We start from the raw sequence: 25859 nt of genomic DNA, 5'->3' as shown, positions 1-25859 counted from the left end.
CCACTGTGGCTCCCTGGGTAACACCTCATCACTGTTCCAACCAATGGGAGCCGGTATGAGTTTCGTGAAATGGAGAATTGAACCTGCAACCCTTTGATTGAGAGACAACCATTTTAGTAACTAAGCCACACCAACAGGTCAGAATCGAATGGAGAAGAAGCCAGAGTGTTTTTAAAAGCTTTCTGTGCCAAGTTCTTGGTAAAGATGATTAAATCTTAGCCATAATAACGATGGATAATATATCCATTCATAATTCGCTCCAAGCAGCTTTGTATAATAAGGTTAAAGACAAGTGAATATAGCCCAAATGCTCTTTGTGATCCGATTGTTCCGGACCCTTTTATAGTTTCCCCCCCATCTGGCTTGACTGCTGTACTTTCACCCGGCGATGTTTGTGTAATGGTCCGCAACCTGTTGACACTTTTATCACCCATAGATTTCGAAAGGTAATAGTCACCATATGCATCATTGGCTCACACTTTGCCGAGCATGATTTATTGACTCCCACAAAAGAAGTCAATGGGCAAATTAGCAGTCTGACTGCAGGCAAAAATTACTTTCATGAACTCAAGTTGAGTGCTGCTGGATTTAGACTTGTAGATATGGAAATTGATCATTGTTAAGTGATAACTCTTACTCCCTGCTATTAAAAAGTGGAATTTATTGGTAGGGATTGATCATGCAACTGCGTCAAGCACTGAACAGCTTTTTTTTTTTTTTTTTTTTTCCCCCTAAATTGTCTGGCACTAAATTGGAGGAGAGAAATGGAACAAACCATGTCAGCAAAGTAATTGGCCTTGTGAACCCTGTGATTAATGTTTAAACAGTCTAACTTCTCAATTTCTTTCGGGGGGGGGGCTTCGAGGTTGTCTTTCATATTAATACAATCTCGCAACTGATTAACTACCTGATTCAACAGGATCTTTGACTCTTTGTGTAATTACAGGCTTGATATTTACCACAGGAAGGACAGTCGGCCCTCATCAGGAGCCGAGGCTGCAATCAACAGTGGCTTTCTAATTAGTAATGTGTTTGCTGGACCAGGTTTTGATTAGTAGTAGCCTGAGGACCTTCTCTGCTCAACATGTTAAATACTTTGTCCTGAATTAGGTGACTGGCAGTCGAGTCTTTGCCTTTCATGCGTGTCAGGGGCATTTTGTGTGTGGGAGTGCTCTTAGGCAAGACGCTGAACCTCAGGTTTATCCCGTTGGTGTGCGAGTACCTCGCATGGCAGCCGTCACCACTGGTGTGTGAGTAAACTGGATTGGCAAATATCAAAAAGCCGCATTTGTCCTCTCCATAATCCCCTTGAAGCTTCTTTCTTGCAGCAGCAGTTGAATGGTTGATCAACTCTCCGCAGCAAATCATGGGTGGGCAACTCTGATCGTGGCGGGAGCCCCAGAAATGGAATCCTCTCTAGCAAAAGAGCAAATTGTAACAGATTATTTAACAATGTGTGAGAGACAGAGAAAAGGAAACTGGATAGCTGTGAGTCAAGCATATTAAATCAAAAACAAATAAATGAAATCAATCATGGATGCCTTAAAGCAGGGTTGTCAAACATAAGGCCCGTGGGCCACAACTGTTCTGCAAGAGGCTCCAATCTGGCCAAGCAGACATTGGTATTCTTTTTTTAATTTATTTTTCAATTGCTCGAGAGAAGCCTTTTTGGACATTTCACTGCATGTTGCACTTGAAGAGTTTCATTAAAATTGGCTTTATGTTGATATTGTAGTATTTTCAAATCATAATTGTTTGTCTTTGTGCATATATCAACATTTCCATACAGTTCCATACACTGCACCACAACAAAGAAAGACGTGTTTAAATTTTTATTGCTATAGCACACCTTTGATTTTCTGCACTGCACATTTGGTCAAACGCTCTTCTAATGCAAGCACACAGGTCTTCTAGCCTTGTCATGTTTCCAGCTGGGATGTCGGTTGGAGGTGAGGTGGAGGATTAACAGTGCCAACACAGTAATTATTTACATAACACAATGACGGGGGGGTGAGACAGATATATTAATGAGCCACTGTCAGTACTGGGTTGCAGGCATTAATGCTCTCCGTAAATTGAACAGTATAAGCAGAAAGCGTGTCTATATTTAGGCGACTGAAAGCCGACCGCCTTGTCTTCACCTCCATGAAACACTGGTGCTGTGCCCTCAATTCAGCGCCTGCATCTATTAAAAGTGTTTACAGAGGAAGTCATGAATGTTGATTTCTGGTCTGAATCCTTTTGAATATGTCTTGTCTGGAAGCTGTTATTCAGCAGCTATTATATTTACAATTATGCATGTGTTTTTCCTCAACAAAAGAAAGATTTCTTGAAATGTTCTATATCGTATAGATTGATCAAGGACATACTGTGCAACACTGGTTGTAATGTTATCTTTATTACATTGTTTTGTAATGGTAAATGGACTTCACTGAGATAGCGCCTTTTCGCTGAGAGCAGCTCAGATTCATTACAGTCACCCATTCACACACGTGCACTCTTACTGTTAATCAGTTACCACACTATTGGCTTTATTACATTCACAATGGGCAAAATTGTGATATTGGTCATTATTTAATGTTTGATTGGTACAACCATAGTGGGAGAAATATCAAAGATCATTTATTGTCCCTACTGTTTAATGCATTGTATTCCGAAGCACTTTGGATTGTGATGGATGGATGGATGGATGGATGGATGGGTAGGTCGTGACATAGACATGTATGGGAGTAAATACTTACTATCTTCACACACTGTATGAAACATGTATATATGTGTATCTGCGGCTCTCTAAACATTCATATAAATCTCATTGAGATGGGACTTTCAGATTAGAAACTGCACTCATAACTCACATCTTTATCTGCAAACGTGGAGGAAAAAAACCCACCAGTGCCACCAGTTAGTTACAGTTTTGCCTTTGCACAATATTAACAAAATATTCAGTGCAGCTGTGACATTTCACTCTCGATTTATTTGTATAAGCAGTATGTATGTGTATGTGTGTATATATATATATATATATATATATATATATATATATATATATATATATATATATATATATATATATATATATATATATATAATCTTCTGCATTCCTTGACATGTTTTATTCATGGCTGAAAATGAGATAGCTTAAATGATGACATTACTATGGTGCCTCGCTTTTGAAATTCAGTGGTATTGTAAAATACATTTATAAAGTTTAACTTCGCAACACAGCTAAGCTATTGGCACAAAAGTGTTAATCCTCTTGGTATCAATTATGGCTGAACAAGTTGCTCGGTTCTCCTTCATTCCTCCGTCTGCTGGTGAGGAGAAGAGGCAGCTCTCTTCCATCTCTCACAGCCTTGTAAGGGTTCCCCTCCTCCAAAACTTTAATCTCTGAAGATGCATTTCTTCAGCGATGCTCGGATACAGTCAAGCCTGAGCGAGGAATATTGAATAATGTAATGTCTTTTTTTGGGCGGTGGGAGTTTTCTGAGACTGCCATTTAGTCTTTCAAATGGTTTTTTTTTAAAGATATGTGGAGTACAAATGTTTTTAATTGCCTTTGTGCAGGATAACGGCCATCCACTGTAACTAATTGGCATACCCATGCCTTCATATGGACAAGGGTACATCGAGACTATTGTTAAAGGTTCCATATTATGCAAAACTTGGTTTATAATGGTTTTGTAACAGTAATATATTTCCCCATAGCCTATGTATGAGTCCGTCCTCCGCCTCACATGCCTGCTCTACTTCTTAGCAAATGTGTGCTCATGCAAACAATTCATCGATTTTCCCTTTATGACTTCATGCATGGAAATAACCACTCCATCTGGTAGTGAATACTCGCTGTGCAGATAAAAAGCTACAAGGATATTCTGATATACTTAATAAATTCAGCATAATATGGACAGTTAGCAGGAGGGAATTGCTGGTAACTGTAATAACACACCAGTCATTCTGCAGCCGCAGCAGGATGTTTCAGGAGTCTGAATTTCGTCTGGAGCCTGTCCTTGTTGAATGACAGTCTTTCTGTGAGCCATAGCGATCAGTCCACTGTAAACAACAGCGCACGGTACCATGATGGAAAGCTGCGTCGTCTTCTTCCTGAGAGGAGCGTGGAGTAGGCATGGACAGACACAGAAACAGCTTGTTCTCAGTAGAAAGTTCACAAGAGGGACTTGTAGACTGGCTGGAATTCAGGACCAAAACTGAGTTTGGGGCAATACAATTCGAATACAATGTTATTTTGTTACTGACACCAATATGAAGCTGTTACAAGACCTTTAATGTTGATCAGTAGTTTCAATATGTGTTGAATAATCAATGCTTGGCTGACAGGTACTGTGGAAAATTGAACTGTCCTGTTATCTCCATTCTTTTTCCTGGTCAAAACTCAAAAATTTAATATTTATGAATATTTTACATTGTATCAAAGCTAATATTAGCACATTTATGAAGGTCATCATGAAGGACATGCCGTGGAGTTTGCATAGTGTATTGTGGACATTGTTTTGTTCTCTTTATTTCAAAGACACTTGACGGATTTCAAGCAAGTGATCAATTAAAGCCAATTGTTACTTCAAAACATCAATTATGAAGCTCACAGTGATGTTAATTTCCACCATACTCTACCGTAATGCACTGTGACCATTTCTGGTTTTCCAATTGGAAAGTTTTTTGTTTTGTTTTAAGGTTTCTGGGATGCACTTGGAGACCCTCTCCAATAACTTTCCAATCAAAGTAAAAAAAAAAATGATAATAATGTTTTGTGGCTTACTCTATAACAATGTGCCATGGCTATTTTTACTGCTGTTCAAAGTGTCTCCATTCTGAAAGACACTGGCTGTTTTCTGGTTGCCCGAGTAGTTTTATTCAACCAAGTAATCAATTAAACCCAAAACAGTACAATTATGAGCATAACATTGATAGAAATGTATTTCTTTTCATGGCCATTGATAGTTTTACTACTAGAGATATGCATTTATTTATTCTTGTTTTTTTTAATATATTTTTTATTCTGAGGCTGTTGACTATTCCCTGTTCGTTAGTGAACCCCATCACTCCTAAGAGGAGCATTGGGCTTCCACAAAATACGTGAAAACTGGCCTGTGGATTCCATGATGCTCGTCTTGTCACAGGGGTTTACCGAGCATGCGCCTGATCCACCTCCACTTCCTTCTGCATATTCGGTTGGCCTGAATAGAACCGGTTAAACACCGGGCCCCTGCCTGTCATGTTTTCTTTTCTGATCCAGGTCTCAGCACTGTTGAGTGTAACAGCTTTGATGTTGCTCATCGAACATCTTCAGTTCGTTCTTACGTGTTAAGCTTCTGGTGTTATGGCATAATCAAGTAAATCCAATTCCAGCACAATTCTGAAAGTAACAAGAATAAAAATCTCATATTTTCCCTTGTAACTTACTCAAAATACATGTCCTATGACCATTGTTAGTTTGACTACTTTATCCATATTTTGAAGCCTGTTCACTATTTCCTTCCGAAAGCTTAATTCAACCATGTAATGAAAAAAAATAAATTATTATGAGTGTCACAGTGACAAAATGGTCTTTGGTGGCTCATTCTACAGAATTGGAATATTTCCATTGTTGGTTTTACTACAAGAAACATATATGCTTTGCCTTTTATTTAAGTGTTTCCTTGTGGCGTTTGTTATTCCAACCAACCTATCAGGGAAAAGTAATTTCAACCACAATTATGAAGATCACATTGATAAGAAATTTCTTGTTTTGCTCGACTACTGGAAAACCATGTTGTTTATCTTTGTTGTGAAGCCTGTTGATTATTTCCTTATGAATTGTTACAACCAACCAATGAATGGAAACCATTTACGGTCTAATTATGAGGGTCACAGTGACATATTTTTTATTGCATATTCTACAATGTAGGACATTTTCTATTGTTGGTCTTAAGACGAAATAGCCATATTTATTGACTTCTTTTTAAAAGTGGTTCCTAGTAGTACTTGTTATTTCAGCTAATTTATCAGTCAAAACCTTTTTTTACTACAATTATGAAGGTCACATTGATAATAAGCATTGGCACCGTTGTTAGTTTGACTACTCAAGAGCTGTGTTGTTGATCTTTATTTTAAACACTGTTGATTATTTCCTGGTGGTCCTGATGACTTGTGCTAACCAAGTAATTAATTAAAATCTATGACGGTCCAATTATGAGCATCACAGTGATAAAACAAGTCAAATTTTGTTTTGCTGCTTATTTTACAATACTGAAAGGTTTCCGTTGATGATTTGACCATGAACAGATGCTGTTTATGCATTTTGACAATTTCCTGATAGTGTGGATGTCTTGTGATAAACAATACGTCTACATTTCTCTTATTTTCCATCAATTAATTGCAGTGATTATTGGTTTTGCTTCCTGGGAACTATCTTTACTTGATGACTGTTGACTGTTTCCCAAGAGTTGTATTTACCAAGAAATCAATCAAAAACACTTTTAGCACAATTATGAACTTCACCATAACATTTTTAATTTCTTGCCGTTTATTTTACTGTGATATATCATGGCTGTTGTTAGATTTCCTACTGGTAAATTATGTGTATCTTCATGTGAAGGCTAAGATCCACTGCACCACTTATCACTGTATCACTTTTTATCACTCCATCACCTTATGCACCGTAAGTAATTCCATCCTGTTGTTCCTGCTGTTCTATGTCCATTGTTGCCGTGTACCATATTTTACCTCTTATTTTTAGCTTATTTATTTTTATATTCCTAAAGCCTTATAGCTTAAAGTTTTTAGCTTCTCTTTTATCTAAAACCAAGTGTATGTTTTTATGTTTAATGTTGCACATCTCACCAAGAAAAATTCCTAGTTTGTGAACCTGTTTACAAGCAATGGCAATAAAAAGGATTCTGATTCTGATTCTGATTCTGATTCTGACTGTTTACTGGAAGTTCTGATTACCAAGAAATCAATCAAATCCATTTATAGCACAGTCAGTTATGAACTTCACAGTGACAATAATATATTTTTTGCAGTTTATTCTACAGTAATGTGTTGTGTTCATTGTTAGTTTTGCTCCTGAATGTGGTGGGGTCGGGTGACAAGCAGGACTTATGGCGGTCGTTGTTGCAAATCGTAAATATCCTGACTCCAGTGATGTTTGGAATGATATAATTGAGTATTGTTATCAATGCTACACCTTCTATTTTTCTTAAATGGCATGAAGGTGTTTGCACTGACATTGCAAATCCTTGAATTTCCTCCAAAGTGTTTCATTGACTATCCCTTAAAGAGTTAACCCTAAGAAGCGATTGCGGCCTTGCTGTGTGTATCTGTACTCACACACATCCTTCTGTCTCCTTTGCTTTGCAGCTTCACTCAAACTCAGACAAAGGCGACGGATCTGTCAGGTACATTCTGAGCGGGGAAGGAGCTGGGACTATATTTATCATCGATGAAGTGACGGGAGATATTCATGCCACCAAGAGCCTGGACCGGGAGAGGAAAACGCATTACGTCCTGCATGCACAAGCCTTGGACCGCTACACAGAGGAGGCCCTGGAACCAAAGTCGGAATTCATCATCAAAGTACAAGACATCAATGACAATGCACCCAAATTTCCAGATGGACCCTTTGTAGCTACGGTGCCTGAGATGTCTGAAGTGGGTGAGTAGTGCCGCGAAATAAAGCCAGCCTTCAAATGCTCGCCCGCGACTGTGAACAGCACTGAGCCTTCATTTGAATGGCTCAAGAGATGAAAAAAGTGTGTGAACTTGAGTGTTATATTTGTTGCATTTTAGATACTTTACATGGGTATAATCCCTTTTATCCTTGGAGCAATGACGGGTGGGGGGGTGGGGGTGGGGGTGGGGGGGGGGGGGGGGGGTGGGGATTAGACCTGTGACATCCTGTTTACGTTTCAAGACGGCCGAACTCCACTGCGCCATGGATCTAACGGACAGTATTAGTATGAAGAGCCGTGATCAAACATGCCATTATTCTGCAGCATCCTGGTTTGTCCTCACTGTGATAACATTCTCCACGATGTTTGATCTCCTGTAAAGCCAGCAGAGTCCTCTTTTTCATCTTTGTTTTCTGGTAGCTGTGATGGTCTCCCTCCCGGGTGGGCAGGTCTTTATAAAGCACTCAATAGTGCCTCCGCAGCAATCCCCGCCATCCAGACTGCCGAGTCATCCGCATGAGGGGCGAAAGCAAAGCCTCGATCCACCTCCGCTGAGACGGCCGCTCCTCGCACGCCCGGGCGTCGTGTGGCAAACATCTCCGCTTTTCTCCTTTTATTCTCCTGTCCTTTTTCTTGCCTCAACAAAAGCCACTCCTCTATAAGTCCAGTGCATTATAGCTCCAAACCATGATGCTGCGGTATTTCACAGCACTTGAAACACAAGTGGGCGTTACAAACACTGCCTCGGGTGTCAAACATAAGGCCTGTGAGACAAAACTGGTCCACAACAGTGTCCAATCCAGTGAAACCGTCAAGCAAATTGTAAAAATGTTTTGACTCCTTGAACAGATTTGTTCAAGGGGTCATTTTATGCAAAATTCACTTTCTGGTGGTTTTCCAACAGTAATATGCATCAACTATAGCCTTTTTCCTGGTTTGTTTCATTTAAAAAACAAATGTGTGCTCCAACAAGCGAATCAGAAATCAAACCCTCTATAGTGTCATCAGGGGATTAGCCAATCCCAATCAAGGTTGACCCCCCCCCCCCCCCCCCTGACTCCTCCCACACTTAGGCAGCTCTGCTCTGGCACATGGCACCACGAGAGGAAGTACTTCCTCCTCTTCCCGAGATGGGCACGTGTGGGCGGAGCCAGTCCAGCTCGTCCAGCTCACACGGACACAGCAGATTATGAATGCAGCTCCTATGATCCAGTATTCAAATGGATGCTAATCGAGGAAAAAGTTAGATTTGGGGCATTAAACTTTGAATACAATGTTTTTGGACCAACGAGACCATGTGAAAGTGTTGAAAATCTGTTTAATTTGACCCCTTTAACAGTAGCAGGCACGACACCACCCTGAGACCTGAGCTGAGATATCAGTGATACTGCCATGGAAGCTAGTGGAAAGCTATGTGGAAAAAAAGTAATTTCCTCAAGGGGATTAATAAAGTATAATTAGTTTAGTTTTACCAGTAATGTAATAAAGTCCAGCAACATAGTAATTTTCACCATTTCCAGTGTAATAAAACCATTAAAGTCTTCAATTAAGCGCAGTGTAATACAATTCCAAAGCCAATATTGTAGTAACATTCTCCCTATAAATTAAGACGCTATTACATTATTGGAGTAGCATTAAAAAAGTATTTGAAAATCACTACAGCCAATAATGTAATGTTACATAAATCAGACTGGAAATAATAGCTATTTCAAGTTTTGGGGAAACCTGCATACCCAAAGTATTCATTCATTCTTAATTATGTTTTAAAAAAATGCGTTGTTGTTTTTTTTGCTATTTCATTACAGTATTTGCAAGTTATTAAAATATTTGGCCATGTGGTAGTTGTTACATGCTGTCAGTGTGATTTACCATAACATAAAGTATATGATAGTGAACAAGTAGCTGAAAAAGAGGAAATACTATCGCACTTTTTAAAGTTCAGAGGTCACATTTTGATCATGAATGGGACAGATTAGGTAGGTTGTGTAATAACTGGAAATGAATGACAACTTAAAATATCTCTATTGGTTTTATTATAAAGAACTACATATGCATTATTTTCACCAGCTGCATTTCCAGAAGAAAAATACATATAACCTTAATTTCATGAAGTTTTGCATTTATACTGAAACATTTTGAAAATAAAACGCAAATAAACGCAAAAAAAAAAAAAGAACTGAAAATGATGTTTTTATCATTGTTGTTGTTGTTTTCCCCATTTCCATCGAGAGTCGAAGGGTTTTTGAAAAGTTGAATTTCACCAGTCACCAGTTTTCAAGATTGTTTTCTCCGAGCACCTCTGTCTCGTAAACGGACACCCAGTACAGGACGCAAGTTTTTCGTCTTCACTTAACTTAAACATTACTGTGTAAACAGGGAAAACCTCATATGGTGCTTCAGCAGGCTCTTACGAGTTCTGAAGTCTTCACTGTCACAGTGCGTCTCAGCGGTTCACATCAAGGTTGTCGTGGTTTCGAGTCTCGGCTGGGAATCTCTGCGAGTTTGTATTTATCCATGTTCCTCCCACCGTCCGAAAAGCATGAGTTTGAGGGTAAATGAGTCAGGGTTTATCTTGATTTATCCATTATGTGTCTCCATCATCCTGCATCATCAGTAGGCTAAAGTACTTTAGAAGATGAATGAATGTTTTGCTTTGATGCTTATGCTGCTACAGCTATTTTACATCTTGTTGAAAACTGCAGTTAATATTTCCTTATGCTTTGTGTTGTCCGGGCCTGGTGGGCCGGTTTTGGCCCTGGAGCCGTGTGTTTGACCCACTGCACTGCATGAAAGGGTCGAGAATAGTCTCAATGTAGAAATGCTTCTTTACAAGAGAGAGCACACACACACACACACACACACACACGTACGCACACACATATCTCGAGCTGAAAATGAATAGCTTCATCAGCTCTGTGCAGGGAGAAGATGGAAATGTGAAAAACCGTTTAAATATGCAAACCTCACTAGACCTGTAGGCGCCCTCTTTATAAACAGTCAATATCTCCCCGCTTGCATTCGTGAATATTCATGAGCACACTGACACTCACACACACACACTCTCAACTCCGCTTGTCAGGGTATTTGTTTCTAACCCGGGTGTGTCAAGTGCACGTCTTAATCCCCCTCCTAATAGGAGTGCGTTTTCTGTTCTTGCCGCTCTTTTTGCAAAATATTTTGGGATTTTGGTGTGGATCAAGGGAGAAAAGCATCCAATTTATTTTGTAAGACAAAGTTCGCCACATGAAACCTCACAAATAGTCCTTTATTATTGTTGGGAACACCATTAGCTGGTGGTATTATTGCTCAACAACACTCATTTCTGATGAATATTTTCAGATCAAGGTAGTTCTCAATGTAGAAAAAAGGTGTGATTGTCGTATAAATATATTCATATTAGGCCATGTAATAAATATTGTACCAATTATGAATATTAGAAAAGAGTCATCTTGAATGAATGTATAAGAGGGCTTCATATATTATGTTCTGAGTGCCTGAATAATAGTCATCTATTATGAATATTGTGAGACTTATGTGTAGCTTAAGGTGCAAAAAGTTGTTAGTTCCACATTTATGCAAATACATTTATAATAAATCCTTGAATTAATAAGTGAGCATGCATTAATATTGTAAACAGTGCAACAGCTTAGTGTGTGGAATTGATGCACATGGGGGCTCACTATATGCTTTTAATACTCTTTTTGTTGAATATTTCCAAGATTTAGGTGTAGTTTTATTAATGTATTTTTTTTTTCTTCAGAAAATGCCACATTTAAATTATAATATGATGTTTTATGTGTAAAATGGCTCCATAATATATATTTGGTGCTGTTTTTCTAGATCAATACTAATTTCCATTAATATTGTCAGATTGTGATGATGTTTGATGTATAAAAACATGCTTTCCAATTGTAGCAATAAGTTAGGAAACATTTTTCATTATTGGAAACAACTAACACTCTTAATTATTACATAAAATAGCTACATTTCATTTTGTAGCTGCACTTCAAGTTGATTTATTTTAATTACTTTCAGATTTAGGTGGAGTTCAAGGTAAAGAACTTACATAACAATAAAATACGATAGAAACTGATAAATATCCATTTAGCAATCTTAATTTAAACCGATATTGTGCTGAATTGGTGTGTAAAAGAGTTTTTTGATGCTCTGTTTGATTAAATAACATTGTTTATGGTTTAGATTCAAACATAGTCTAATTTAAAAAAAACAGTGTTTTCCTATTCTAATATGCCTATAAAACCTGAGAATAACCTTTAGGTCACCACTGCACCAATTAAATTATACTAAATTATAATGAAATGTTTTATTTGTGGAGATTAATGTAGAGAAAATTGCACCTTCCATATTAACATAAATATATTCATAAAAAACTCCTTGAATAAATGAATGCATTGTAATTTTGAAAACAACAGTGACTACATCACTTAACATTTTTTTAATTCATGCATAATAAGGCTTTTTGGCTTTTCGCTGGGTCTTATCAGGGTTTGTTTTTTTTTTTTTCTAAAAAAAGTAAAAGTACACCATGTAGTATCGGATACTGATACTGAAAATAAGGCCCGATGATCCAAATTATGTTCTCGGTGCACTTTTTGTTAAACAGTACTCAATGATCATTGTAGTTCAAGGTGGGAAAAAGGTGCCATTCAATGTTAGACCAGGTGCACTCATTTATGTGACTGTGTTAATCTCCACAGTAACGACATATGTGCAGCACTCATCTAGATATCGGCGTCCTCTTTTCAGCTCTAACGAGTACTTGTTTCAAAGTTTCCCACCAAACTTCATCATCGGATGCACGAAGTGGAAGAAAAAGAAAAAAAAGAATCAATCACAATTGATGACCCAAGGGAAGAATTCGAGGACTGTGAAGGGGAAAATAATTAGCCTTTTATTTATTTATTTTTTGCCGCCTACTCTTTTGCTCATGTCCATTAAAGTAATTCCTCCTAGGTTCGGCGTCTGCAGCGTCAAATCGGCTGTAACAATCAGCTGTCCTCACACTCCAGAGCCTTAATCCCCATGCGTTTGTCAATACTGGGGCTCCCAAGTGTAGGAGGGGGCTGTCGAGGAGCAGAGCAGGTAATTGGTTGTGATGTTCTTTTTCCTGTCTAAATTGATTAGCTGGGCACATGCCAGGTAGTTTTAATACCTCCCGTTCGAAGGTGCGATCATCTTTTTTTGACTGCCGTATCAATTTCCAACTGTATGTACCCCAGCCGAGGAGCCTCTAAATGGACGGGCAGACATTTCACTTCTGGGAAAAAGAGTGTTTAGCGGAGACTTCCTGATTGGAGGTGGAGGTGGCAGCTTGTTTAGAGGATCAGTTAAGATGAAATTAATTCCACTGACGCCGATGCTAAGGTCAGTCGCACAAGCTGTTGACATGTCATACCCGTTATTAGCACAGAAAAAGTTAATGGTGCAGATGAAGGGCCGAACATATTTCCATCTGTCTCTATATTTGAGTGAGCCAAACTTGAGGATTTAGGGGGTTGAAGTACCGGCAAAATACAGTCTGGATATGTGGCGACAGACCAGAGCGTATATTCACGATCACTGCTAGAGGTAATTAGCGTCGATGTGGTTGATTTTTTAAATTTTTTTTACCTCTGTGTTGCCAGTGTGAAAGGAAACACTGAAGCAGGAACTCCAAGACGAGTAGGTGGTCTTGAAATGGCTGCAGCCGAACTCAAGGAATCCCTCCGCCTTGTTAGCGCTGCGTTTGGTCCTAAATGAACAGGTTGAGAATGTGGTTTGCAACCTCAACAAACTACTCTCAGGCTCATTTATAATTTGGAAGCGTATGTCTGCTGTCTGACAGTGATCAGACAGCATCAATTACGTGTTGATGTATTGTGGCAGGAAAAGCCTCCCAAGTCCACTTTGGACTCAAACTGGGAACATTCTCGCCATGAGAGAGTGCTGAAACCGACACCACAGTGCAGCCCTAACAGTTCAACTTATTCATTATTCATGCTACATCTGGGAATCTACAGTTCATCATATCTCCTTTCGGTGTGTTTGGGGACGAGATGTGTGTGGCGACATCATTGTCTGAACTTTTCCGAAACAGAAAATGCAAACCATGCCCTTTTCCTGTCGAACTTTGATATTTAACAAGACCTGAAACACCAGCTGTGCCACCAGTTGTTCCTGGATAGACTTGTTAGTACTTGGAAATACTAAATATGGAGTTGTGTATCGCGATGTCAGGCTAAGGGATTGAACGCACCAAATCGAGGTTCATTAAACACTTTGCTGCAATATTTAAACCTCAGACAAAACTCCAGGTTAAAATACCACATAGAGACCAAGCTAATGTGTGGTAAAGTGTCCAGTAAGCTCATTCTTCATGAATTTCAGGAGTAAGAGACTTCCGGGTCAAACACCTTCCAAACAAAGGAAAGTTTCCCCATGTGCAGATCTGCCAATTACCTCATGCCAGTAATGTACAGTATATTATTGATACATGAATGTACTATCTGATCCTACACCACAAATCCTCAAGAACTCTGGATTCATCGTTTCGGGGTCAAAACAGGAAACTTTTACTTGGGTGGCCGTCTCTATGATCTCCGTGCTCGAAACCACGGGAAAAATACAACTTTGCTGAAAACGCTGTGGATGAACGCTACGGGTATAGTTGTATTTTTACAACGAGTGTCCATGTTCTCCTAACACTTGGTACTTTTATAGTGTAGAGTCATCTGGCCATTCGAATGTCTGTTTACTCACCATTGTCGTTGTTTATATACATTGCTGTGTAAACGGACATTGCTTCCAAAACTTTACCATGTAAACTTTTCTGAAATGAAAATGCACAAAAAACGTTAAAAGCACTAGATCAACAGGTTAAAGACGTCTATGTGGCTGTTCAGTCGGGCAGTCATGGATCACAAGAAATCAACTCATCTCATTGTTGTGGGGTGTGTATGTGGGTGAACGAGGGCAACGGGCGGCCGCCATCGATTCCACACGCTGCCAAGTGGACGGACTGATTAATGGCCGGATTTTCCAACTCGTTCACCATCTCTTTGTCTCAGACCCACCCAAATAAAAAGCCATCCATCTGTCATTCCCCTTAAACCACTTTAGCCAGCTCAGGATCTCTTCAGCGCTGGAGCTGATCCCGGCTGTGCTTGCCGGTCCATCACAGGGCAAACACACACACAGAGGCCGACAATAACACACGTATATGGGGAATTGAGAATAACTGATGAACCTGAGGAATGGCTGGAAAAACCAAATTCACACTGGGAGAGAATGCAAGCTCCTCTAATTATTTTTCGAAAATTATTTCTGAATTTAGTTTCCATAAGCAGCAAATAGAATTTAATTCAAATCTACAACGAATTACAAGTTATTTCTGTTCCAGCTCAGTGGTTACAGCTGTGAACAGTTCAGGAAAGCTTACGCCTCCTTCATAGTTCAGACGTCTCCTGCTGGCTTCACAAGTGTGTTTATTCTACACAAAGCTCTGAAAAAGCAATTTTTACGTGTGAAAATGGCATTTGATAGTAATCTTTAGCAAATGCATATATGCGGACTCCTAATTGCTCCCTTTTTTAGAAGTACAATCAGACCTTTTTAATCCCGCACTTATCGCTTCAATGGGACAAAATGCATTGATCATATACGGTACTGAAACACTTGAACTGAAGTGCATTGTGAGAATAGTAATGCGTGCATAATGAGCATGTTATTATTCATCGGAAAATACACTATAAATGGCGGATTTACGCGCAGGTACCGTAAAGACTCATCATCTATTATCATGTCAGGAGACGAGCATCTATGGACTGTACAGGTTCATTCAGTGAAATAGAAATAGATTTCATTGGACGGATGACTCAGCCAGTTCAGCTTCCATAGCAATCTCAGACGTGATGAAAACCAAATAATTCCCTCTACAATTTTCCTCGCAAGGCTGACAGAGATTCAGAGAGCACAAGCACACCGAGAAGTATATGGCTCATTATGGTTGGCATTTAGCTCCCCTCCTTCATGTTTCCGTGAAGAAGAAGAAGAGGAAGAACAAAAAAAAAAAGCATACCCCGAGGGACACAGCGGAGTGAGTTTTCCCTGTTTAATTTGGTTTAATTCCCCAAAGAAAACAATAAAGTGGGTGTCCAGAAGATGCACAAGGCTGTTATCTCTGTGTCTGCTAATGTATTGGCCCTTACATACACTAATGCATCATACAAGCATGTAGTGCAATTACAATGCACTTATCATGCAATTATAATGGGTTAATGAAGCCTGTAATGCAGTTTGAGCAACACTTGAAGTGTTAAATTAAACAACAAAGGCTTTTACATTGCATTTTGAGCATCACTCACATTTTTAAGTCATCCGTCTTTGTTTTTGTTTTTGTTTTGTTTTTTTGGTGTTGATGGTACCCGTCCCTTATGTTTCTCTTGTAACACTCCATATACACAATACACGAGCTTCATTATTAGTATTGACTCGGATCATCATCCCTGTAATTGATGAAAACAAATAGTCTATGAAGTAGGGATAGTAAAAGACTTGTTGACTCATTTAAAAAGAGGAAAGTACCAGGAAAACATTAAAAACTGAACTTAGAAACATGGAACCTTCATATATTATTTTGCACTAAGACCCTTTAGTCTTGTTATAAATAACTGTAAAACAATTCAAATGGATGCGTCACAGTTGCCTGGTGATTGAAGAAAACACTGATCGATTCAGGCTTGAGTTGTGTTGTGGGTGTAACTTTTTGAAAATGGCTCCCAAGACAGAACTTTATGAAAGTGTTCCGTCTTTGTCGAAACAAGGAAAAACCCAACTTTTCTGAAAAGCTGCTACTGTTTATACGAACGTTTGTAATGAAGTACAGATTCCATATGCTAATTACAATTTTCAAAACGTTGCTGTGGAAATGCTTAAATTTTTTTGTCATGAAAATGCAAAAAAGCTGCATTTTGACTTGAAACGTTGTGTAAATGAGACCTAATATCCCAGGTGTCAAATACTAAAGGGACTAATAACGTGCATCTCTAAATATGACCTTACTGGATTGGAATACCATTTACATCTTTCATTTTGGAACGAAACAGGACATCTTGGCACTCAACCATGATTTTTGTAACTTGATCCCTCATGATGTGATCACCTTCACTATAGATGACAGTTACTATCATCTCCTTCTGTCAAGAGCCAGTTTTAACCTTCACAGAGATTTATTAGAGAATTACTGAACTATATGTTACGACTTCATTTTTTTGTGTGCATCTTGAACTAAATTAACAATACCACTTTATCAAATACCATTTATATATGTGATACATACTTGCATTCAGTGAGTGAAATACATCAAATCAATTTAGTAACACAAACATAATGCAAAGACTTTGTGACTTGCCATGTAATTTTATGCATAGTGTCCAAATGGATGCAATATGTGTGACTGTGCTTTTGTAACAGTCACAGTTTAATTGCAGTTATCGTTCATTCTCACAGCATTATATGTGAGTAACAGGCTTCTTCTTTTTTTGTCTTTCATTTTGATTCATTAGAGATATTTTCTGTTCGGTGGCCAAGAGCTCATGGAGGCTGTATTTCTGTGCAACCTGCTTTAAATTAAATGAGGTGACTCTTTGTGAAGCTGCATGTCTGTGTCCTGCATTTTAAGTACTCCTCTCTTTGCTGTCTATCATATATTGAGTATTTGTTGCACATTAGGCCTCCCCGGATCTGAAGGCAGCAGACACGGTTGCTAAGAAATGTTTCGATTAGATTCCATACGCAGCACACTTGCATGAGCATTTGACAAGCTTTTAAAGGCGTGCGGGCTGTCTGGACTAATGTGTTTTCTCTGTCTTTATATTTTCAGGCACATCTGTGGTGCAAGTGACAGCGTCTGACGCTGACGACCCCACCTACGGAAACAGTGCCAGGATAGTCTACAGTATTCTACAAGGACAGCCATATTTCTCCGTCGACCCCAAAACAGGTGTTGTATTACTGCGTGCATGGGAAGAAAAGTCTTTATCCTTTTTCAATGTCATTTCACACATTTGTACAACATTGAAAGACCTCCCGACCTCTGTCACTGTTGGCAGTATAAAAACACTGATCAAACGCCTTCGTATTTTCACATCTACTCATCTAAGTAGGATAAATGTGTCACAACTGCACTGGCTTTTTGCAGAAGTTGCATTTGAACATTCACATTTTCATTGGTAGAGCAGACATGTCATAATATTTTTTTTTTAAATGGAGTGTCATGGCTCGGTTGCGAGAGCAGATGTCTCCCAGTCAGACGTTTGCAGGTTCTATTCCCATCTCCACCTGTCCACACCTCAAAGTGCACTTGAGCAAGACACTGAACCGCAATTTGCTCCGATTGGATTGACGGCGCCTTGCATGGCCGCAACCTACATTGGTGTGTGAATGGGTGAATGTGATTAGGGAGGAAAAGTGCTTTGGGACTGCTCACACTGTTGAAACGTGAAATCCATTTACCATTTAAAAGTTACAAGTGAGATTATAGAAACCACACATATTTAACGCTATAGGCTGTTGAACTTCAGTATTCCAACATTATTTTTGAACCCTGGTGGAGTGGTTAGCACTCTGGACTCTTAACTTGAATGTTCCTGCTTTGGGTGGGTGGACAGATGTATGTATGGATGGAAAACAACCTGCAAAATGACCATATATGGTCTCTTACTTGGCAACCTGAGGACTCGTGCACTTGCAAAAGCGCGGGAACTAATTCTAAATGTCTCTGATGACTCCCTTGTGCCTTGATGGATGCTGTGGAAATCTGTCTTTCTTGCCTGGAACATCATGTTTTCTTATTACAGCACGTCTGACATCATAAAAGCTACAGCAGTCACAGTTGAGTTATGGACCACTCATCCGACTGCTATACTGTGCGAGCACGCGATCCACTCTTTGTGAGCTATAACTAACTCCTCGGGGGTCAAAGGAGACGTTTGTGGAGAAGCCTTCAGAAAGTCATTGTTTTCTACCTTTTGTAAGAGGAATGGATCGTCACAGCAGAGAGATGCTCGCTACTTTCAGATTCCATCTTTTGTCTGAGAGAGGGCCACTACCTATAAAATGTTAATAAACTTTCTAAAGTGCACGACATATAACTTTTATATGGCGCGAGAAGTGTGTTGTTGTCGGTGCACATCTGTTTATTTGCGGCCCTTTTTGTCTCACAAAGGAGCGTGTGTGTGTGTGTGTGTGTGTGTGTGTGTGTGTGTGTGTGTGTGTGTGTGTGTGTGTGTGTGTGTGTGTGTGTGTGTGTGTGTGTGTGTGTGTGTGTGCGTGCATACGTTTTTCAGGCTCGTCTCCTCTGCTGCCGCCGCTGTCAGTTAACATGAACAACAATCCACTTGTATGAATTGATTCATTGCCGCCTGCAACAACTATTGGTCCCTTTGAGACTATACCGCCCATGTAAAACATGAATTCTTTGCTGAATGAGCAACACAAATGAATTGCTGAATATTTTGACTTCACCTCGAGGGAATGCGATGGGGATTGATGGAGCAATTTCACAGTGGTGTGGTGAGGCAGAAGCGTTGGCAAATTCTGAATGAAAAGTGGTATTTCTCATGCAATATCACATATTGTATTTAGGCGAGTATGTTTCTACAGCAGAGGTCCATTTTAACCCTTCTATATAATCTCAAATATAAGAAACAGTGGAAAAGTTCATTTCAATAAACCAGAGCCAGACACTTTGAACCAGACAAAAACACTTTCAACTGGACTCTTAAAGTAAACCTGGACTGTTTGTTATTTTGTTTTGTTTACAGTCTGAACCTTTTGTACCAGACTAGGGTCTTTTACAATATAAAGACTTGGTCTCCTAAAAGTAGATTAATTTTACTTTCACTTTTTAACTGCTCTCAAAACCCAAAACGCTGCGTTTTCACTTCTAACGTTGTGTAAATGGGGCCTAAAGGCTGCGAGACACATTCTATTGCAGACGAAAGATAGCTGTCATGGCAGTATCTTTGATCTCGACTCTAAATCAGTCGCCCTACGTCACACTGTGAGACCGGTTCAAGGACGACTGATGACAACCCGCGATAAAACTCAGGCAGTTGTCTGATGGTTGGAGCGATCATGACTGCTGCTGCGACCTGTGTGTTACGGATACGTGTCCTGTGTTTCTGAGCCACGACCACGCGTCCATATTCTCCTCCTTCTCGTCTTGTTGGGGTTTCACTCCAAACACAGAAAGGCCACAACGGCGAGGGCTCCGTTTATGTTTATGTTTAGGACATGTGTTGCTGCGCAATCACGCATTCTTGTGCAATCGCGTCGCCTCACGATGTCGTCGGCTGCCATTTAGTTTGTGTTTTCTTATGCAGTCTGCACGCCGAGAACGTCGTGTCGTGGCCTAAGTTTATCAGACTTGTGTCATACAGCGTGGCCAGATTGTTCAAATGGCACATTTTTAAAAGGAAGGGCAAGCCTACCTTTTTAGACCTATTTACAGGAAAAGAAACCATCCTATGTTGAGATCAATACAGTATCCGTCAGTGTTTTTCTGAACCATTTGCAGCGTCACATCAAATGCTTTGTTTTGCCGGCGCTGACTCTGCTTTTTGTCTGCACTGTTGTTGAGCATTGGGCTTGCAGAGGAGCCGCGGTTTGATCGAAGCACTATTCAGTTACACTCTCCACACAGCACCCCCACCCGCACCCCCACCCCACTGTATTCATTTGCACAAGTCGTTGTTGTTTTAACCCCTTCCCTTCCTCCCAACAAATTAGGGCAAGGACAGCGGTCAGTGCAATGAGGGAGCGTGCGCACATGGAGGGAGTTGCACTTGCATGTGATCTTTAATATGCTAAGCCCACGTCTTAAAGCAGTGGCGCTGGCACGCTGCCACGAATCCAGCACAGCACCGGGGAGATGAAACCGCTCCTGCATCTGCCTCACAGTGTATTAGTGTGCTTACACCTCCTCGTGTCCACATGCACCTGACTCCCACTACGCCCCTGCTGCAGAGGCACCGTCATGGGAAATCGACATATTAGTAGCAGGATTAAAAGAGCACACACACACACACACACACCTCCTCCCATCTGACCTTGGTGAGGTGGCTCTATGCAGCAGTGACAGATTTTACAAGACCCGTGAGGTAGAGGGAAAGATCACTTAAGGACAGGAGGGTAATGATAGCATTTGGCCAGCACATATGGCGTTGAGGGAATACCCAAAGGATTGTCTCAGACTTGACCCAAATCCTCCGCAAGACACAAAGAGAGCACTCTTACCTGCCTCTCCTGCCGGCCTGGTTCCCTTTGGGATGTTCCACATAAATGCAGCAGATGTAACGGGTTGCATCGACAAAGCAATCACGAAATGTGGTGTATCTTATTTGTCTCATTAGGTCTTTTAATGTCTTGAGGCGTTTAATTAAATTACTGTACAGTAATGTCCCTAATCAAAGTAAAGCACACCTGCTGATGTGGTTGCATGTTTTGTCTCACTTTACATCTCCCAGTAGTTTAAAATGATTATGTTGCTAATTTATATAATAAATTACGGCATGGTGATTGTTTAAAATATAGATGTGTGTGTGTGTGTGTGTGTGTGTGTGTGTGTGTGTGTGTGTGTGTGTGTGTGTGTGTGTGTGTGTGTGTGTGTGTGTGTGTGTGTGCGTGTTTACGTGTTTACGTGTATTTTGTAATGATTAGCTTTTTCATGTAAAGCATAAATACTTCTTGTGCATGTATTACTGCATGCAGTGTATAGTATATTTCTCATGATTTGTTCTTTCTTTACCTTGTGGTAAAGAAAGTTCTTTCCTAACCCTATTTCAACATCTCAGAATGTCCCCACGTGTGTGGCTAATATAGGAGTATTTAATCTAAGTTTAAGTTATGGAGATCAATTCTATGTTTTGTTTTTGTTGTTGTTGTTTTTTTAATGAATGCAAGTAATGTTAAATAAATCATCAAAGAGAAACAAAAAATGAAGAAATATACAAAAACAATAAAATTACAATTATAAAATATATGAAAAGTACGTTAAAAACTAAATAAAATAGGTCTCGGTTGCTTAAAATGTAATCACACCTGTTGCCCTGCAGAAAAGAAAATATATAATTGAATCTGAATATTAGAATGTTAACATGGTTGTAAGACCAAAACAATATATTGAAATAGGAATGAATGTAGAAAATATTGTGCTGCTAAATTTAAAGGAACATCATGTAAAAACAATCTTCCTTGCACGACAGGCATTTCTAAAGTTTGCTAAATTATACCTCGTTGAAAGTGAGTGACTCTTTGAAAGACTTCTAATTACTGTTCTGTTGCTAGGCAACAACTATAGATTATAAGAACTATCTACAGCTAATAAACAACTAAAAATTGTGAACATGATATAATCGTTCTGGTAGGCACTTTACCTGTGCAACAATGAAGCCAGTAAATAAAAGTTTCTATTCAACACACTACTTTCAAAATGGTATTTTAATTTTATGTATATTCTTGCATGTGTAGGATAAGTCATTGCAGACGAATAAGATCAATTATCTAAAAATACATGCTTTACATATTTCAAGTTAAAAATCAATCAACATGAACGTGTTCCAAATCCATCCAGTTTTAAATCTTTGAATGAATATATTTCCATAATTTGTCAGTCAGATGATAATTAAATGTAGTGCCAAAGTATAATTTTATTTTCGGTTATGCATAATGTCTATGATATCCAATTCATTTTTTTTTTTAATGACTCTTTATTTTGGACAAATTAAATTAGATTATTTCTCCCTTCAAGCTGTGATGTCTATCCTAAAGACTCTATGTCGTGGTAAACAGTAATTAAGTTGTTCTCGAGTCTACTGTTGATCTATCTTAATGCCAATCTCTCTTCTCTTTACTACTTCCCTTAAAAAAACAAAAAAAAAACACACACATTATCCCATTTATAACCACAATCATATTCACCTTAAGTAGGACACTTATCAAAGACTACTAGGCCCCATTTAACAATACACTATAAACATACACAAGGGCGAGTACGTGGGCATTCTAGTGGACGGACGACCAAATTGGATTGTAATTATGTTGACTTTCAAAATAAAACTACCAAGTCCCAGCAGTCATCACTCTGGAGGAACACATTGTTGTTAATGCTCATCTACTGAGCATGTGCAGAAGCAGTATTTGTTACTATTTGGGCGGCCATGGATCTATTAGTATAGCGGGTCATTTCTCAATCAGAAATTTGCAAGTTTGATTCCCTATCTCTCTACATGTTGAAGTGTCCTTGAGCAAGACACTGAACCCCCAATGGAGCACAGCCGGTGTGTGAATGTGTGTGCGGGCAAATGTGGTTGAAAATGTAAAGCGCTGTAGAGACTGCTGCTGCGGTGGTGGAAAAATGCTATATAAGTGAAACCCATTTGCCATTTATTATATTATGGCCGTGGTGTGCATGCGCAGTGGCAGCGTTTGAAGAAATTAGCATTTTCCCATTTCCAGGGAGACTGAGTTGGACTGTATTCAAAAAGTTGTGTTTTCAGTGACTCTGAGCTCTGTCATTTAAAGAGATGCCAAAACATTCAGTGTACATTTTTTGGTTTCACCGAGAAAAGTTGTCGTGTAAACAGGACCCGATATTATTTGAACTTGTTTTGACATTCTGTCGTCAATGTACACTTCAAAATATGTCAAACTCACTATAATCATATAGATTTTGAAGCGCATCCATGCAGTGATCGAATCTGACTATTGTACAACATTGGCTTTGATTTTAATTATGACTTGTGTGGCATAATTTAAAATCTACGAGACAATGATCCCCCCTTTCCCAGCACTCAATCATCTTCATGTCAGATCAAAAATACATGAATTGTTAAATAAGTTATCTTAATCTCTTCAACCAAAACCTATCCAGCTCTTAGTGTTATACATAGAGCTGTATTTATTGCATGGATCTGGGAAAACATACCAAATGAAACAGAATTGCCTCTCCTTGGAACATATTAAAAACTTGTCACAATGCAGTTCAGAAAGCTACCACGTCTGCTTTTTTTTTTTTTTTCATATCTCCCCACATTTTTCCCTCCAGGCCTTCCATCATTATCAGTTGTATCAGTTATATTTATGTCTTTACAACGTCTGTGTCATGTTCGCTTATTCCTTCAGCAGAGTAAATCTAATCCCAAATTCTTATCTCTGTTTTTCTGTGCCGTATAAAACTATTGCAGACGCGTCAGCTCCAGTTTTAAACCCATCCTTTTTGTTCCATTAGAGACAAGCAAGTCCCTTAATGTCGTCCTCTGAGTTAATTATTCAGTTAAGCAGTATGAAAGCTGTCATTTTGTTCTGGGCTATTAGAACATCCGTCTCAGCTATGACTGATGTGGGATGTAAAAAAAAAAAAAAACAAACCCAAAAAACACTATTGACCTGTGTCTTTAAGAATTGGGATGAGAATAGACTGGAAACTAAGAAAAACATGTTGGAAAAAATGTTTACTCTATTTATCCAAAAGATGTTTGGAATTTAAAGCTGCAGTATGTGATTTTTAAAAAATGTAAAATAAGAAAAGAAAAAAAAAAATACTACTGTAGAAGTTGTTCTACAGCATAATCAGTCTTCAGTCCGATCACAACAACGGTCGTTTTAGGTCCTGTTTACACGTTTCAAGTCAAAACACAAGGTTTTCACATTTTCGTTTTAGAAAAGTTTTGCTTACATGGCAACATTTTTTAAAGCCATGCCTATTTACACGGAAATGACAAATGCTGAAAACAATGTCTCAAGCATGGCAGGCCTTGAGTTGTTGCTCTCGGTTGTGTTTGTAATGAAACCAACACACATGCGCACCAATATGCTATTAATAAAGGTGGTTTTACACAGACATTCGTATGGACAGACGATCGATTTGGATTGCTATTATGGTGGCTATCTACTATACAACGAACCGAGTCCTGAGAGTCATGACACTCTGAAGCACATGTGCAGATATACCATTTGCTTGTAATGTTAATTTTGTGAGCTCGATCTATGGCCTTTCCACTGTGTTATGTCCTTAAGCAAGGCCGTTTGCACAACTTTGCTCCAGTTGATTCAACTATATTCACGAGTACCTGCATATAGTAATCAGTACCACCATGTGTCGGCCTGCATGTTGCTGTTAGCTTAGCGACAGCCTTTTTCTTCTTCGGTATCTGATTTTCTCTAGGCAGTTTTCTTCCCTAGTTTTAGCATTTCTGCTTGCCTGTGAAACCAACAGCATATCCATATCTTAAGGAATATTTGAGTCCGTTTGGGCAGCAAATTGTTCTAACAGTCGGGAACCTGTTTCCTGAGAAAGCTACAACGGAACCCAAAAAGGTTGCATTTCCAGCGGCTCAGAGCACCGGTGTTATGTCTCTGGACAGCTAAAACACCAGGAAAGCTTCACATTTTCACTCAAAATTGCCGCCTGTATGTGCCCTTAAAGAGACACTCAAATTAGTGAATTTTAGGAACGCCTGTAGTGGGACATCAGATGTTTTATTTTTATTTTCTCCCCTATATCCAGCCATTCCCGCTAAATTAAGCTAACCCGCTAATGGCTCTCAAGTTACTCGCACACACACACGCACAGTTCTTTAATGCTTCTTGGTGGCTCACTCAGAAGCGGCTCACCGGAGAGTTTTGTGTAACTGCCATAAATCCTAGCAAGCTGTTCTTTCACAAAGACCTTGAAAGCTCTACCTGCTGCGTGTGTTGTGACCTGTCTGGAGATTTTTTTTAAATATTTTTTTTGTCAAAAACAAGACCAGAAGCACAAGGGCAGGAGAGAATTAGACGGATGATCCACTCAATGAATTTTAAATTGCTCTGCAGAAAATATATATTTTTAAAAAAGAGTAGAAATGTGTGTATATTTCACTCTTCTTTTTTTTTTTTTTTCCCCTGAGAAAGCTGTGTCACAATATGTCAGGTCAGTCTTAGTACCTTGAACTAGCGCGATGTGCTAATCGCTTCACGAACACTCGCTGCAATGGGTTTACTCCGTTAAAGCGGTTTTCGTATTTCGAAACTGCAAGCCGGCAAATTTAACGGGAGCTTTTCTGGATCTCGGCAACAGTACATCTGAGATGGCGGCTGCATTCATCCCTTTGATAGTTGGGTCATAACTCCTGTCTTTCCCATCACCGCTGT

General features: G+C 39.3%; 1 protein-coding gene across 1 annotated transcript in view; it reads left to right on the top strand.

Moving 5' to 3' along the window:
* The window catches only part of LOC308143993 (cadherin-18), a 131743-nt gene that overhangs the window by 41041 nt on the left and 64843 nt on the right, over positions 1-25859 (top strand). The window contains exons 3-4 of the mRNA XM_080514966.1: positions 7357-7651; positions 17548-17667. Of these exons, the coding sequence (XP_080371092.1) occupies positions 7357-7651; positions 17548-17667 (415 nt within the window). The remainder of the gene's footprint in view (positions 1-7356; positions 7652-17547; positions 17668-25859) is intronic.

This window comes from Blennius ocellaris (assembly GCF_963422515.1).
Source record: "Blennius ocellaris genome assembly, chromosome: 19".
NCBI classification, from domain to species: Eukaryota; Metazoa; Chordata; class Actinopteri; order Blenniiformes; family Blenniidae; genus Blennius; species Blennius ocellaris.
This window is presented reverse-complemented; position numbering and strand designations above follow the sequence as displayed.